This window comes from Dendrobates tinctorius, unplaced genomic scaffold (genome assembly GCF_039654945.1).
Source record: "Dendrobates tinctorius isolate UK_male_01 unplaced genomic scaffold, ASM3965494v1 ptg000263l, whole genome shotgun sequence".
Taxonomy (NCBI): domain Eukaryota; kingdom Metazoa; phylum Chordata; class Amphibia; order Anura; family Dendrobatidae; genus Dendrobates; species Dendrobates tinctorius.
Genome location: NW_027361930.1, coordinates 7,984,347 through 8,002,712, shown reverse-complemented (window position 1 = coordinate 8,002,712; position 18,366 = coordinate 7,984,347). Strand labels below are relative to the sequence as shown.

At 45.7% G+C, this 18,366-nt stretch overlaps 1 protein-coding gene across 3 annotated transcripts in view; it reads right to left on the bottom strand.

Annotated features, from left to right (window-relative positions):
* Positions 1-18,366, bottom strand: part of LOC141069428 (S-adenosyl-L-methionine-dependent tRNA 4-demethylwyosine synthase TYW1-like) — a 452,148-nt gene that overhangs the window by 390,032 nt on the left and 43,750 nt on the right. For all 3 annotated transcript variants that reach the window (XM_073558957.1, XM_073558955.1, XM_073558956.1), the window contains exons 5-6: positions 15,383-15,577; positions 11,436-11,720 (exon numbers count right to left, since the gene is read on the bottom strand). In XM_073558957.1, coding sequence (XP_073415058.1) covers positions 11,436-11,720; positions 15,383-15,577 — 480 coding nt within the window. The remainder of the gene's footprint in view (positions 1-11,435; positions 11,721-15,382; positions 15,578-18,366) is intronic.

Genomic DNA, 18,366 nt, shown 5'->3' with positions numbered 1-18,366 from the left:
GTGCCACTGCTTGGAGAATCCTTTTACCCAGGCTGCATGTGCTGAAGCCAACGTATGGACATTTGTAATGTTTGGCGAATGTGTGCCGGCTGAACCAGGCTGCCGCCTTGCATACCTGCTCCGATGATGCCTGGTGCCGAAGAGCCCGCGAGGCGCCCACTGCTCGCGTTAAGTGCGCTCTGATCTCTGCTGGCATAGCTGCGCCTCCGATGCGGTAGGATTCCTGAATCATCAGTTGAACCCACCTGGCTCTGGTCGCTCTTGAGGCAGCAAATCCCTTCCGGCGACCCTCAGGGAGCACGAACAGGGTGTCTGTCTGACGAAAGGATGCCGTCCGTGACATGTACCTCCTGGGAGCTCTCCCCAGGTCTAACGTATGAAGAACCTTTGCCACCCGGTGTACTGGTGCCGGGAAAGAGGAGGGCAAGGCAATATCCTCACTAAAACGAAATGAGGAAACAACCTTCTGCAGAAAGAGGGGGAGCTGGCCCAAGAACCACCTTCTCCTTGTGAGATATCAGGAACGGAGCTCGGCAAGATAGAGCTGCCAGCTCAGAGACTCGCCTGATTGATGTTATCACCACTAGGAACCCCACCTTTCAGAGGAGGTATGTTGAAGATACCTACTGTAGCGGCCTGGATGTAGCCTTCTTCAAAACGACTAGGACCAGGTTAAGGTCCCAGTTGTCTCGAGGGGTCCTATAGAGGGGTACCAAGTGTGAGACCCCCTGGCTGAAGGTCCATACCTGCAGATTGGTAGCGATTCTGCACTGGAACAGGACGGATAAGGCAGATATTAGTCTCCTAAGGGAACTTGGCGCTAACCCCGAGTCCATGCCGGACTGGGAAAAAACGCCAAAATGTTGGGAATAGAGAATCCCAGTGAAGGACGACCGTGGTCCTGACACCATGAAAAGACAATCCTCCAGGTGTGGTGAAAATTATGTACTGAGGCGGGCTTCTGGGCGCTAACCAGTGTAGTAACCACATTGTGTCCGAACCCAGCCTAGGTCAAAAACCAAGATTCAATGGCTAAGCTGTCAAACATCGGGCCCCTGGATTCGGGTGGTAGCTTGGGACCTGAGAAGGTAGGTCTAGGCGCCCTGGCAGTCGCCAGGGAATGTCAGCGAGTAGCTGCACCAGGTTTGCGTACTACGCCCACAGAGGCCAATCTGGGGCCAGAAGCGTCACTGGAACCTCCTTCTGCCTTGATCCTCTTGATGATCCTTGGGAACAGCGGCAGCGGGGAAAATAGGTATGGGAGGCGAATACTGGTTCCATGGCAGAACCAACGCATTGCCGGCACCTGCCTGCAGGTCCCGGGACCGAGGCGACCACCCTGACGCCTACCCCGGAAACCGCTCGTTCCACGTCCGGCGTTCCCCAACATCGGCTTATTTGCTGGAAAAAAACCTCAGGGTGTAGTGACCATTCCCTGGACACAAGACCCTGCCAGCTGAGGAAGCCTGCCGCCCAGCTCTACGTCCGGAATGTGGATGGCCGATCACCGAGTGATTCCTCTAGGCCCAGTGAGGGATATGCCTCACTTCGTACATAGCTGCTCTGCTGCGGGTGCATCCCTGGTGATTTATGTTAGCCACGGCCGTGGCGTTGTCCGCTTCAATCCAGACGGGGCCGCCTGCTAGAGAATGATGAAAAAGTTGCGGAGCCAGCCAGTCTGCTTGAATTTTTAACAAGTTGTTTGGGATGCGTTCCCACTGCGGCGACCACCGTCCCTCGTGATGGTGAAAAAGACTGCTCCGTAGCCGAGGAAACCGGCGTCGGTTGTGACCACTAACCCATGGTCCAGGGGAAAGGGTTTCTCCTGAAGACGGGAGAAACTGACCGCCCTCCATCCAAGTGCCTGTCTGACCTGCCTGGGCAACCGGCACTGGTGGTCGAGTGAGAATGGGTTCTTGTCCCATGATGACCACAGGGCGTGCTGCAGGGTGCGAGGATGGAGTTGGGCAACTGGGATTGCTCCCATTGCTGCCACCCTCTTCTTTACGACCCTCATGCAAAGACGAAAGGTATGAGGGACTGGCTGACGAAGTATCAGGACTCCTTGCCGAAGAGCTAGGGCCTCGTCTTGAGAGAGGATCACCAACCCTCGAGAGGTGCCGAAGATCATCCTTAAAATGGAACTACTCTGAGCTGGGATCGGGGATGATCTCTCCAGTTTGACCAACCACCCTAAGCAGGCAAGAGTATCTAGCGTGATGTTGATACTCTCCTCGCATGCTCGATATGAGGGGGCCCTTAATCAAAAGGTCGTCTAAACAAGGCAAGACGACTATGCCCCGGGAGTGCAGGATGGCCATGACGACCGCCCTGACCCCTGTGGACACTCCAGGGGTGGTAGCTAGCCCGAAGTGGAGACCTGCGAACTGAAAGTATAAAGCCGCTGACAGCGAAGTGTAGAACTTTCTGATGTGGAGAGACCATGGGGATGTACAGTACGCGTCTTGGATGTCCCTAGAAGCCAAACCTTTTCACTTTTCTATGGCCGCTATGACCGAGCGAAAAGACTCCATCCAGGACTGTATGATCCTGACAAATCTGTTCCGAAGTTTTAGGACCAGAATGGGCCTGACAGTCCTGTCCCTTTGGGGACCGTGAACGGGTCGGAATAGAAAACGTGACCTCTTTCGCCTTCCGGTTCGGGAATGACAACGCCGTGAAGGGGGCTGTTTGACAAAGTCTAACTTGTACCCCGAGGAAAGTGACGAAAAAGCTGTTTAACCCCTTATTGAGGGAGAAAACTGCTTCTGCCCCCTGTGAGATCAGAAATAAGCTGGTCCAACCTTTCACCAAATAGGCTGGTAGCACCCCTCTCATAAGGTAAAGAAGATAGGGACTTCTTGAAGGTTAAATCTGCCCAAGTCCTCCTGATAAGCAATATCTGCTATCTCCGCAGGCAGGTCCATACCCTGCAAGGCTCTGTATAATGATTTATACCCAGAGCCCATGGCCTTAACTACCCAAGTTGCAGGGAGAAAGTGCTGAACCCGACGCCTCAAATACTGAGTGAGCCAGTCTCACTATGAGACAGCCGGTGGGATCTTTAATAGAGGAACCATTAGGCATGGACAACAGGGCTTTGAAGGCCAGGCGCGACACTGGTGGATCTACCGCCAAGGATTCCACCCACCTCAAACGTCAAGCGTTTTCTCTATGTTGTCAACTCTGGGTGAGCGCAATTACTCTATGAGGCTACTTGACCAGCTTAAATGACACCCTGTGACCTGAGGCCAGGGTGGATTTATTTGTCAAACCCCAGGGCCTGGTTGACGGACTCGATAAGGCTGTTCACTGTTTCCTGGTAACTCAAAGTATCCAAGTCAAGGGCTCGTCCGAGTCGAAATCCGAATTCTCGTTATCGACTACTGGCGAGGGCGAGCGAGAGGCAGAGCTCATGAATGCCGAGGCACCGGACGGAACAGGAGACGCTGTGTGGGTTCGATTCCCCTGCGTCCGCCTAGTGAGAGAGTTGCCCCTGCAGGCCAGAGGCTCCTGTGAGGTGGAGGACCCCTCTAAGACAGGCGAGCCACTATACCTACCCCTACCTGGGGCTTGAAGGGACTCGATTGCTCTCGTAATGCCGTAGACTGCGACAGAGACAGGGCCCATTCCGGGCGGTCGCAGAGGAGGGGCTCCTGGGCACTTCGGACTCAGATTTCACAGATTTTTCCTGTGGGAAAGCAGACCGACAGGAGGTGCATGCAGCATACAGAAAACGTGTACGTCTTAGTTGCTCTGGTCATGGTGACCCTAGCAGGGTCACCATGCCCAGAGCAGCTAAGACGTACACATTTTCTGTATGCTGCAGGTGATATGCCTGCAGGGTTCCACTGATTAGCCTCTGGCAAAAAAAGGTGGCCTTCTCCTTCAGGGGTAGCACTTAGTCCTGGATCTTCTTTAGGCGTCCAGCCTGCCGAACCGCTGCACGCTTTTCCAAAAGGTGCGCCTCGGCGTGTGGACGGTCCTGCAGGGAGAGAAGGCGCCGCCGGTGACGTCCTATGGGCCGAGCTTCTGCTGGAGGCCTAGCGCCCGACTGAATTTTTCGGCACCTGCCCAAGGCTCCAGGGGTGGGTCCGCCGGAAGTACGCGCGTCACGGGGGCGGGACTTCCGCCCGCGGCCTAGTAGCGGCAGGAGCCGGGGACTAAATTTTACGGTGCCTGCCCGGACACGGAACCACCAAGGAACCGAGGCCTGGAGCGGCCCCTTCAGGATACGCGCTGCCGAGTGCTACCGCTGTGGGGACGCAAGCTGGCACCCAACCGCTGCTGCCACCCAGGGGAATGACGACGCTGGGGGTTTCAGGAGCCCCCCCAGCCCACCTCCTTCAGCGCCTCACCCCTGGAGCTCCAGCTGAACCTCAATTTGGGGGGGGGGGGGATGGGGGGCTGTATCCAAATCAAGGATGGTGCAGGCACCCTAGCTCCATCTTTCCCTCCAAAGGGATGGAGAGAGGGACCGTCCGCCGCCTTGCAGCACCGCAGTCTAGCCTTGGTGGTGCAGTGGGGGCCACACAGACTATTAGTAGGCCTCCGTACAGCCTAGGGTTTCAATACCTTAGGGTGGTCAGGGCGAGTCCGGCATCATGTCCCGCATCGCAGGAAAGGATATGTGGAGGCGACACTTGCACGTGCTCGCCCGTTGTTGGTTTGGGGAAAATCGGACCCTTTCAATAGAGTCCGTTGCCCCGGTCTCATCTTCATGGAAAGTAAAAAGTCTGGGGAAAAAACGACCAGACGTGTCCCACGTCACGGGAAGGGATACGTGGAGGCGATACTCGCACGTGCTCGCCCGTTGTTGGTTTGGGGAAATCGGACCCTTTCAATAGGATCCGTTGCCCCTGTCTCATCTTCATGGAAAATAACAAGGAAGAAAAAAAAAAAAAAAAAAAAAAAACCAAGTCTGGAAAAAAAGACCAGACGTGTGTGCCTCCTAGGACACTAAGCAAGAAGTGATTCTGCCTGCAATGGAGGCGAGGGTGTATACTGTGGAGGAGGAGCTAACCTTATTTTCATCCACTTAGTGTCAGCCTCCTGGCGGCAGTAGCATACACCCACAGTACCTGTGTCCCCCAATGAGGCGAAGGAGAAAAAGTTAAAGATTTTGCCTTCTTTGCCTTTTTGAATATCGGGACAACAATTTTCCCTTTTTTAATCTTTTGGGACTTCTCGTTCTCCAGGATTTTTCAAAGATTCTGGTTCTGAAATTTCCTCTGCTATCTTTCAGTACCCTAGGATGTAAGGGCCCCGTCACACACAGCGAGATCACTAGCAAGATCGCTGATTTTGTGACGCATCAGCGATCTCTCCAGCAATATCGCAGTGTATGACATCCATCAGCGACCCGCCCCCCTGCCAGGTATCGTTGATCGTGCAGGATCGTCCTGGGCCATTTTTTGATCGTTGGTCTCCCGCTGGCCAGTGCGCATCGTTGCGTGTGGCAGCGAGAGACCAGTGATCAGCGACGCTGGTATCCAATGTAAACATCGGGTAACTAAGAGCCGCGCGGCTCTTAGTTACCCGGTGTTTACTTTGGATACCAGCGTGTACGCTGGTATCTAGAAACAGCGGGTATCCAAGAGCCGCGCAGCTCTTAGATACCCGCTGTTTACATTGGAAACCAGCTTGCTCGATGGTCCTGACCGCTGGAGGGGCTGTCTAACGATGTCCGAGCAATCCCATCCATGTCAGATCGTTGGTGGGATCGCTGGGACATCGTTATGTGTAACAGGGCCTTAATTCTTCTGGATCAGGAGGGAAATTAAATTAATTTAAAATTAACTAAGTGTTCCCTCACCATCTCTCCGTTTATTGAAAGTACAAATTCTTTTATTCCTTTGATAGCACAGTGAAGAATATTTGTTACAATTGCTACAACACCGAAGCAAAATAGTAATTTAAAAGTTCGGAGGTAGCAAATTGGTATATCATGAACAATAAAACATAACCTTTAATGATTCTTTAAAAACCATACATCAAATCAAAACAAACATGTGCCAAAGTGCAATTGTGCAGTGTTCTATTAAAAACAAACCGTTTTGTACTAAATAAGGTACCATATGGCCCTGGACATTAACGTATTTCTTGTCCAGGTGTTTCAAAACCTGGAATCTCCGACCATATGAGCCTTGTATATTTGTAATTGTGTGCCGAACAGGCCTTTATGTCATCAGAATTAATATTACTTAATAGACATATATCCAGCCCGTATATAAATTAGCACAGCATATGTACAGCATCGGTCAAATGCATAAGCATAAAATCACCTCATGAGCAAATTGTATCCATTTATGATACCACTATAGAAACTGAAACCGCTGTACTTATCTTTAAACGCTTCTATAAAGAACGGATGATCAGGTAAGGTCCATCTGAAAACCCAAAATCGTGACCCGATCTCCAGACTTGTCACCCAACGCGTTTCGTCGATGCCTGACTCATCAGGGGTATTGTGACACCTTCTTCTGGCGCATAGCACGCCCGTTGTGAGATAGCTGCCTTTTATAAATCGCGGCATACCGCGGCTTGTTGCCGTTTCCGGTTGCCCCGTACAGTACTTCCGGTTTGCGCATGACGCCGGCATCTGCTCAGGCAACTTGCCCCACTTCCTGGGTTTTCCTAAACAGGCGCCGCGCGTCATGTTGAGACAGGAACCGACCATACCCTGCCCCACTTCCTGGGCGTAACCGGGCATGTCAGTCTGCATATCAAGATATTGCGTGATTGGTCTAGGCAGTCACCTGACCATCACGTATCAGTAGGAGCCGCTCACTTTATTTTATTGCATCAATCTAATAGTGCGGCTTCATTTAATTCATTTTTCTGCTTCTTTTCCTATGATGGAGTGTAAAGAATTTGTTTTCATTCACAAGATAATCCCTGTCAATGTCCATAATATGGGTGTTGGCGTTTTGTACTGATTCATAACGCCTATGCAATCATAAAATGACTTAACAATTCGGGTCCCGTATAAATAATGATAGGGGGACGCATTCAACATTTATGATTGATTAAATGAAGCCGCACTATTAGATTGATGCAATAAAATAAAGTGAGCGGCTCCTACTGATACGTGATGGTCAGGTGACTGCCTAGACCAATCACGCAATATCTTGATATGCAGACTGACATGCCCGGTTACGCCCAGGAAGTGGGGCAGGGTATGGTCGGTTCCTGTCTCAACATGACGCGCGGCGCCTGTTTAGGAAAACCCAGGAAGTGGGGCAAGTTGCCTGAGCAGATGCCGGCGTCATGCGCAAACCGGAAGTACTGTACGGGGCAACCGGAAACGGCAACAAGCCGCGGTATGCCGCGATTTATAAAAGGCAGCTATCTCACAACGGGCGTGCTATGCGCCAGAAGAAGGTGTCACAATACCCCTGATGAGTCAGGCATCGACGAAACGCGTTGGGTGACAAGTCTGGAGATCGGGTCACGATTTTGGGTTTTCAGATGGACCTTACCTGATCATCCGTTCTTTATAGAAGCGTTTAAAGATAAGTACAGCGGTTTCAGTTTCTATAGTGGTATCATAAATGGATACAATTTGCTCATGAGGTGATTTTATGCTTATGCATTTGACCGATGCTGTACATATGCTGTGCTAATTTATATACGGGCTGGATATATGTCTATTAAGTAATATTAATTCTGATGACATAAAGGCCTGTTCGGCACACAATTACAAATATACAAGGCTCATATGGTCGGAGATTCCAGGTTTTGAAACACCTGGACAAGAAATACGTTAATGTCCAGGGCCATATGGTACCTTATTTAGTACAAAACGGTTTGTTTTTAATAGAACACTGCACAATTGCACTTTGGCACATGTTTGTTTTGATTTGATGTATGGTTTTTAAAGAATCATTAAAGGTTATGTTTTATTGTTCATGATATACCAATTTGCTACCTCTAAATATCTGACATTGGTTTGAGACACCCCCGCTATATAATTTAAAAGTTCGGCCTTCTCAACAACAGTTTTGACCACTTCGCCATTTTCATTCTGTAAAAATCCTATAGCATCTCTGAGTTTTCTTTTGTTTTTGACATATCCCCAATAGCCTTTATTCCCTTTGCTCTCCCTTGCAGGCCTCACTTCATTACTGGCTTTAGCTTATTCCCTACAGACAGCATTATAGTCTTCTTTAAGCACGGCCTCCCGTTTCCAGTCTCTTTTCCAATGTAAACCTATAGAGCCTCATTCTGACACTCCACGGATCTACATTGTAAAAGCCACTTTCATATCATGCAAAGTGGATTGTGCTTCTACAAGTCGGAATCTCATTCATGCGAGTGAGAAGAGGGCTGGAGCAGCACATGAAACCAGGGATCTGTAAGTATATTAATGAACGTACACATGAAGACAAGTTTAGAGAATACAAAAAGGGAGTGTTTTTTCAAGTGTGAGCTTGTAATAAAAAGGAAAAATGTTGGTTTCGGTCATCATTTTTAGTTTTACATTGATGGAGCTGTGTGAGGGCTTTTTTTTTTATGTGTTGTGAGATGACTTTTGAGTACCATTTTTGGGGCAGATATCACATTTTGAGCATTTATTGCTTTTTTTTAGCTTAGTCTGGTGCCCAAAAACTGCAACTCTGGCATGTCATTTTGGTCTTTTATAGTGTTTACGTTATGGGGTAATCTTTTATTTTGATAGTTTAGATTTTTAAGGATATTTTTCACATTTATTTTTAATGGCGTAAATTTTTATTTTTTGAGCATTTTAGATTTTTTTAAAAATCTTTTCGGTTTTCCAAGGGGATCTTTAGCAAACCTCCAGCTGCCATGACAACTGATCGATTCCCTATGATTGTATCATGGGGAGCAGGCACGGATTACATTTAAATGTCTCGGTCAGAGACTGACAGCCTGGTTTAAAGGTTTAACTGCTGTGTCCGGAGCCCAGTTTCTGCAATTAGACATCCCCGATATTAAATTTAGCAGGTATCAACAACCGATAGAGAGGGGCCAAGCTCCTGAGCGCACTTCATACGTCTCAACCCACTCCAATAGGGAGATTATATATTTTGTATATATCTGGCTAAACTAAGTAAAAAAATTTTTTGCAAGCAAGAACAGCAAAGCAAGTACCGTATTTTTCAGACTATAAGACACTTTTTTGCTTCAAAAATGTGGAGGAAAGTAGAGGGGGCGCCTTATAGTCCAGATGTACCAGCTCTGGCTATGGTGGGGAGGTGGGGAGAGCGGTTTCGGAGAAGTAGCGGGTCACAGAGGCAGGAGCCGGTTGCTGCGCTAACTCCTGTGACCGCTGCTTAAGAGAAACGAATATTCATTGCATTCCACGTCCATGGGCTTGGAGGGCAATGAATATTAATTTCTCTTTAATAGCATCCTGGTATGATGGGCCCCCATTCCGGTCCTTGTATGATTGGTCCCATCCTTTCCTTATCCTGGTATGATTGGCCTCCACCCCCATCCTGGCATGCATGGCCCCATGAAAAAACATTTAAAAAATAAAAAATTACACTTAACTTCCTGGCACTCCCTTGCAACGTCCTGCTCCGATGCTCGCAGCTGCTTTATGCTTGTTAGCGGCACATGGCAGTGACGTCATGCGCTGCTTGCAAGCCGAAGGGCAGCTGCCAGAATACTCAATGTTCTGCACGCTGGGACTGTGTGTGCGCAAAGCAGTGAGTATTCATTGCTCTCTAGCGAGCACAGTGTCAACCGGAGACTTTCTGCAGCTGCCGGCGGTCACAAATGCCGATACTTAAGAGAAATGAATATTCATGAAACGGGACGAGGGGGGCTATGCATACCAGGGAACGGGACAATGGGGGCCATACGTATCAGGATTGGGATGAGGGAACCATATATAACAGGATAGGGGATATTAAGTACAGAATTAACCACATTTTTTTTTGCTTAAAAATTTTTTCCCCCAATTTCTTCCTCTAAAACCTAGGTGCATATTATGATCCGGTGCGTCTTATACTCTGAAAAATATGGTATACAGGAGCACAAACAGCTTAGCTGATAAATTTGGGGCGCTCCTAGAAGTCGTAGTCAAACGTCTGCACAGAAACATAATAGCTGTACTATGACTAGTTTACTTTTATGCTAAATTACACTGCGTCACATTCTTATCAGCAAAGCCTCATTAAAAGGTTATTCCAACAATGGTAACCTTGTCCATAGGATATGGGATAACTTACTGAGGGGCCAATTGCACTCTGAAGAGGACATAGTGTTGTAACAGCATGCGTACAAGCAGCAGCGCTTGTATGTATGAAGACATTATTACCAACATCTTGATATATTTAGTAACGAGTACGAGCGCCACTCACAGAAATACATGTACTTGCACACCTTGGCATACTATCAATGAGGTTAATTAAAAAAGGATTATCTGAGGAATGTTCCGCCTCACTGAAAGCCACTTGGGCACAAATCAAGATCCTCTGTTGGCAGCTCTCTTTGTAATTATCAATGATATCCCAGATGTAAGTGAAGGGAGATAATTTTGGAGACTCTGCAGGGCAAGGTAGCAGATTTAGGTCACGTTGGCTGCTCACAGTAGCACCAGCTAGCAACATGTGGCTTAGAGCTGTCATGTTGAAAAATGGCTAAGATACATTGGAGAAAAGGCTGAACCACAAGTTTCACAATTGAAATTGCAACACCAAAAAGGAACAACGTTGTGAAGTATATTTTTAAGAGCGATAGGGTATACCCGTAATAACAGATTGGCGCGTATCCTACAGGCACCTCCCCAATCAACTGTTTTCTGCTCCAATGATAGCCAGGAGGTACACAGAGTACAGAGACTGAATAACAAAGCTCTGTACACTTAGTGGCCACAGCATTATGCAGCACATTCACTTGCACAGTAGCTGATCTGGAGTTACCGGGAGCAGACACTTAGGGTGTGTGCACACGCTGCGGATTCTGCTGCGGTTCCGCAGCGGATTTGGCCGCTGCGTGTCCGCAGCAGTTTTAGCTGCGGTGTACAGTACCATTATTCCCTATGGGAATACAAAACCGCAGTACAGACGGTGCGGATTTTTCCGCACGCTTTTTCTGCGGTTTTGAAACCGCAGAAAGAATTGACATGTCAATTCTTTCTGCGGATTCCGCTGCGGTTTGCCATCTCCTCCATTGAGGAGATGAAAAACCGCAGAGCAATCCGCAGGTAAAACCGCAGGTCTTTTTTGACCTGCAGATTTACCTGCGGATTTTACAAAATCCGCACGGCCAAATCCGCATTGCAATCCGCAGCGTGTGCACATACCCTAAGAACTGTGTGGAACTGCAATTTCAGTGTCTATACACCGTTTACATCTGGCTGAGACAGATAGCTGATCAGTGGCGGGTTATGGGAGCTACACCCACACCGACTGATACTGACGACCCCCTAGAGAAAGAATAAACATGCATCTGTGCAGATTTACCTCAAAACCTTCATGCTCTGACTCTCCAGGTTTGTGCTCATCTTCGTCCACAGAATTTGCTCCATCCTTTTTTGTTTTGCATTTGCCTTTCTTACATTTACCGCTACACTTTTTCTCCCCATTCACCAGGGACTTTAGCCTAGTTAAGAACTTTGCTTTCCAGGCACTGAAGTCTGATTCTATACTGCCATGCTTACTCTTTACAACATTACAATCTCCCTCGGCACGAGTCATCACCCGGCTGGCACTCAGCATCCACAGCCACTTGTCGATATTTTTACCAACCTGATAAAGAAAAAAAAAAAAAAAAAAATAGATTAGTAAAGACATAAATGCCAATTATTATGTACAATGCGGATTATGTCTGATGGAAGACGTTACGATCCTCATATACCGTGTAAGACTCACATGATGTCTTTCAGGCAGATTCAGTCAGCAAAAGCACCTATGAAATGAACAAAATGCACAGCAACATCAAAACTACATTGCCCTGCTCTTGCGTCACTTCTTGCAATTACTTCAGGGCTTGGACGATATGAAGCCATTGAAAGAAGGGACATGCTCATTCCACAGGCAGCTAGCACTCGGATGCCTTCTGCGCTCTACATTTCACTACACAGAGGAAGATGCCAGCAGCTGACCTGCTGTTATAATCACCCATACTACACAGTGAGTGTTCTGTAGTCACTTCCCGCCACGGTGATGGACAACCTGCTCTCTACAGTGAGTGCGCAGCGTGTGCACAGCAGGTTGCCCATCAATGTACCCTGTAGTGATTACAGCACATTTACTGTGTATCAAGCCCTAACTAACAGCTCACTGCATTGCCCAAAAAACTGGAGTGAGCAACTGCAGGGTGGGGGGCTGATTTAAGCAGGGGGTTGGACACCATGACCCTTAGGGTATGTGCACACGTTGCGGATTTGCCTTTGTAAGATTCTGCCTCTCTTGGCAGAAAACGCAGCTGAAAATCCGTGCAGCTTGCTCTATGGATTTCCAAGCTAAATAAAGATTTATTTTTTTTTTACCAAAAAAAAAAAAAAGAAAAGAAAAGAATTGTGATGTAATTTCCTTGTCCAACCTCTTTTACATTCTCCATTAAAGACCATAATATCATTACAAACCATGCTCAAATATGTTTAGACACAGAAAACAAATATGCACACACATAATATATACATGTACACATATATATACGAACACACACACACACACACACTACAGACCAAAAGTTTGGACACACCTTCTCATTCAAAGAGTTTTCTTTATTTTCATGACTATGAAAATTGTATATTCACACTGAAGGCATCAAAACGATGAATCAACACATGTGGAATTATATAATTAACAAAAAAGTGTGAAAAGATGTGTCTGCTGCTAGAACTCTGTGTGGCATTGACCTGGTCTCTAATCTGAGCTGCTGTTAACCTGCGATTTCTGAAGCTGGTGACTCGGATGAACTTATCCTCCGCAGAAGAGGTGACTCTTGGTCTGCCTTTCCTGGGGCGGTCCTCATGTGAGCCAGTTTCTTTGTAGCGCTTGATGATTTTTGCCACTGCACTTGGGGACACTTTCAAAGTTTTCCCAATTTTTCAGACTGACTGACCTTCATTTCTTAACGTAATGATGGCTACTCGTTTTTCTTTATTTAGCTGCTTTTTTTCTTGCCATAATACAAACTCTAACAGTCTATTCAGTAGGACTATCAGCTGTGTGTCCACCAGACTACTGCACAACACAACTGATGGTCCCAACCCCATTTATAAGGCAAGAAATCCCACTTATTAAACCTGACAGGGCACACCTGTGAAGTTAAAACCATTTCTGGTGACTACCTCTTGAAGCTCATCAAGAGAATGCCAAGAGTGTACATAAACACACACACATACATACATACACACACGCTTGTGTGTCAGCCAGACACCCTCATTAATAAAATGGTACATGAAGAGTTAAATAAAAGATGCACACAAAATCTGGTTAGTTTTCAAAAAAAATTCCCAGGCTATTACTATCAGCTCACAGATGTTTGCTTAGCCTTTACTGGCTAGTTTACAGGGGAAACCCAGAAAATTTTTTTTACATGGGTCCCCCTATATAATCAAACCAGCAAAGGCTAAGCAGACAGCTGCGGGCTGATATTAATAGCCTGGGAAGGGGCCATGTATACTGGCACCCCAGGCTAAAAACATCAGCTCTCAGCCGCCCAAATATTGGCGCATCTTATAGATGTGCCAATTCTGGCACTTAGCCTCCACTCTTCGCATTTGCCCTGTAGCGATGGCAAGTGGGGTAATATTTGTGAGGTTGATGTCACCTGTGTATTGTCAGGTGACATCAAGCCCACGGATTAGTAATGGAGAAGCGTCAATAAGACACCTATCCATTGCTAATACTATAGTGATATGGTAAATAACGACACAGCCAGAATAAAGTCCTTTATTTGAAATAATCACACAGACTACTTAATTGAATCTAAATTTACCATACTTACTGCATCGCCTAATCCCTGAATCCTTTGCTCTCCTGCAACAAAAATAAAATTATAAACCAACACAAATACTCCCTGTCTGACGTAGTCCATTTACCGAGTGTCCCAAGACGATCTCACGTGTAGAACTACACGGCCTCCGGTGATACACTGCAGGAGGGATCACCTCCTGTCAGTGTATCACTAAGAGTCCACGAGCTCTCACTTACGGCACTACCACTGTGTGAGAATTTTCTCACGCAGAAGTGCTGCAAGTGACAGCACGAACTCCGGTGACCACTGACGGCGCAGTGATACCTCCTATAAATGTATCCTCCCGCAGTGTTTCGCCGGGGGTCGGGTAGAGCGGTCACATCTCCCAATGTAACTGTTCTACACGTGAGATCGTCGTAGGACACTATGTTGGTTTATTATTTTATTTTTGTTGCAGGAGATCGACGGCATCGGGGATTAGGTGTTTCGTGAGTATGAATGTTTTGTTTTTTTACAACTGATGACAGTTGCCGGATGATGGGACTATTACTGTCCCATCATCGGCTCATGACATCACATGTCATATGTGACAGCAGACATAGCCGGATGGGAGTAGTAGTCCCATCAGACGATGCCTGGCTATATACAGACACCCACATAGTCTCCGCTCACACACTCTTGCTCCTTCCTTTCAGCAGCATTTTTGGCACACAAATCTGCAGCTAATCCATAAACCTTTTGACACCTGCGGTTTAGCTGCGGATTTGACTAACTCAATGTAAGTCAATGGGTGCAGAAACGCTGCAGATCCACAAAAAATAAAAATGCTGAGAATCATTGTGGAATTTTCTGCAGCATGTGCACACCAATTCTGGATACCCACTGCATAACATTGCTTAAGCTACCCCTTTGCGGATTTGGTGCAAATCCGCACAGAAAAAACACTGGATCCGCAACAAAATCGGCAACGTGTGCACATAGCCTTAAGGTCCCTTCCAACGCTAATATTCTAGGATTCTATGAATATAACTTTATTTTTCTTCCTGTGGCGCACTTCCAGTTTAAAAGGATTCTGTGCTGATCTAAAGGACTGTCAGCACAGAATGATTGTTGAAAACCAGTACAGGCAATCGGTGCTTCACGGCGGGGCCAAGCACTCACATACACCTTCCCCCCTGCTTATTTTCCAACTTTCTTCACCCTTCTCTGGCTCTATGAAGCCAGAGCTGTCAAAGAAGGGACTGTAAATAGAGGGACAAAAAGCAGATGGGAAGGTGTATAGAAATGATTGGCCCCACCGTGAAGCACCGAGTGGTGGGACTTAGTTTGAACAGTCATCCTGTGCTGCCAGTCATAACTTCACAAAGCTGGCAAAAAACCTCTACTGTCAAAATTACCCATTTAAAGACCGCAATTATTCCAAAGTTATCACAGAGCGGGAAAAAAAAAAAAAAAAAAAAAAACACATTGGGCTATATTTTACCGTGTTGTAATGGCCACTGTATACAGAGTTTCCTAATCCAAACACAGCATATCGCAAGCCTTGGAGAAAAGTTTTTCCAAAGCGAAAATCATTGGAGGCTTCTTCTAGCCATTTGCAGAACCACTCTGCACTTTCAGGAGGCAGTCCATCAGAGTAAGTAGCAACTAGGAAGACACATATGCCTTGATTTGTTGTCTACAAAAGGAAAAAAAAAAAAAAAAGAAATGCTGTATGGGTTAAAAAGCAACTTTGAAGTACTCAATGGAACCACAGCACCACAAATGAATTTAGTATACGTACTACCATAAGCAACAATCCATGCAATTGTAGAAAGGTTAGAAAAAGTATATGCATTGAATTATAGCATTCTACCTGACAGACATCTATGAGTATCATTGGGATGCGTTATAGAAGGTATCTGGTAGGAGAAATCACATGAACAAAGCATTAAGCCATCTCTACAAATGACGAAGCATCATTTATACTGATCATTGGATCACAGGACAGATCCTAGAACTGGGTTATTACTGAATGACTCTAACCCCTTAGGAACCAAAGAAAAGGAGAAAGAACAAAGTGAAAGGAATCTGAAGATAATGGTGGGAGTGCTAGGATGGTCATGAAGAAGAACAAAAAGTGTTCAGCGAGAAGGTGAGGAGCATAAAGTCTCAGCATGGAAAACATAAGGGTATGTGCACAAGACATCTTTCAGGGAGCTGAACCAGCCAAGTTATTCATGAGTAAGAAGCCTCAGGAAACGTCTATGGTATCTTTTTTCCCGTAGTGTCATTTTTGGTTACTTTTTTTTTTTTTTTAACTCCATACAACAATGAAGAAATCAAGCATTACCAGTTTTTCAAGCAAAGTGATTGGAATAACGCTGAAAAGAAAAAAAGTTGTCCAGGTATCTTGAGCCTTTCCAACTGACTTGCATTGCACAGTGCAGATAGTCTCCAGAGCACAAAACACTTAAAGAACGTCCACTCACATCTTTTAACCGCTTGGCATCTTTGGAAACATGAAGAGGTTAGAAGATGTTCAAAAGACTAAAAATATGAACAGCTAGCTTTTTCACATAGAAATTAGCATGTCCATTCTTATGAGCGTTCCATGGCAGTTTTTCAGGCAGGTTTTGGAGAAATACCCACCGGAAAAACACATGTTGTGAACATATCCTAAGAATTTTACATTGACCAGGTCAAAGAACTTAGTCAACAAGATCCAACAAATCCACATGCTAGCATAGCTATATGATGGTATGGGATCCAGGAGATCTAATAAATATACCTCCATTTAGGATGTCAGCCCAAAACTGTGCACTTGGTGACCAAATGTTAAACTCAGTTACTGAGAAAATCTGAAGACATTCTACAATAAGTCATTTAATTTAACAAAAAAAAAAAAAAAATCTTAAAAGCTCCAGCTATTAAAATCTGTAATCTTTTACATATACCATTAACATTAAAAATGTACCGTACATGTCTAGCATTCAGCTATCTGAGGTGATTCAACCAAATTACAGTTTATGGCATTTATACTGTATTTATCCTGGAGAGTACCGTATATGTAATTTATCATAAAAAGTATCTAGTATGGGAATACAGTCCCAAAATGTGTACAGAAGATGGAAAGCCAGCAAATGTATTCATATTGTCCAAGAATAATGTAATACACTATATAAAACTAAGGGTTAAACCTCAATTTTTTAATTTTACGTTTATGTTCTTTATAGGCTTTCTTCCAAGAGCCATAACTTTTTGATTCTTCAATCTACATAGCTTTATGACTGCTTAATTTTTGCAGTCATAGTTAAGAATCATATTCATTTATATACTGAAAAAAAAAGGTTTTTGTTACCATTTTCTGAGACTCATAACTTTGTTTTATCCTGCCATTAATGGCCCTATGTGATACCTTATTGGGGTATTAGCGATGTTTAAATAGTTTTTTATTCCATATTTGGGAAAAATTGGGCATACTGAAAAAAGAAGATTCAGGAATTTAAATATTTTTTCCTGTTTTGTGTTCCTTGTATGGGGTTAATATTTTTACACTTTATTAGATAGGGCAATTATGTATACAGCAACTGATTAGCAATCGCATCACGGAAAGTGCTGATGGCCATCAGAAATTACAGCAGCCATCTTGCATACTTTAAAATGCCACATGTTTGACAGCGGCATTTAAAAGATTAAACTAATGTGACTGTCCGGCGTCAGCAATGTAACACAATGTGTACCCATGTAGCATGGATCAGGATCGGCTCCACCGTTCACTTCAAACAGTGAGAGCACAAGGCCGCTGTACATGTATGTTGATCAACTTTAAGGCTACTTTTACACATGCCGGGTTTTTTGCGGGCCGTATTGCGGTGATTTTTGCGGTCTCCCGCAAAAATGGGGCCGCCAAAAAACTTCTTGGATCACCGTTTTTCCCTGTTATAACAAATATTAGGGAAAAAAACGGCGATCTGCAAATACGGTATACCGCAAAAACAAGCCAACAATATTTTTTTTACGGCCGCAAATACGGCCCTCACAGCCATACAGAGCACGGCCCTCCTAATTTTTGCGGGCCGTTTTTGCGACCCCATAGAAATGAACTGGGGCCGCAAAAACACGGCAAATGTAAAACCAGTCTAAAGGGTATAAGAAAAAAAAGGTGTCGGGTGCTGTAAGTCATTATCACCATCTGTCTTATTCCACTGACTAGGACAGATGAATGAAACATTTCTGTGTAGGTATATGCCAGTGCAAAGCCATCACAACACTCTGCATCCAAAATGGAGTGATGTCGGACAAACTTTTTACATTTGAAAAATTAATTTGGGCTCTAAGAATTCAGCGCTCCTCATTCAAGAACCGTAAAGAAGGGGATATCGGCAATACCTGGCAGCGGCCACTACATAGTTGGCGGAGTAGCACTATTCAATTCCACTTCTGCAAACTTCCTCCTACCGCTGGCACTCTAACATCAATATGAAA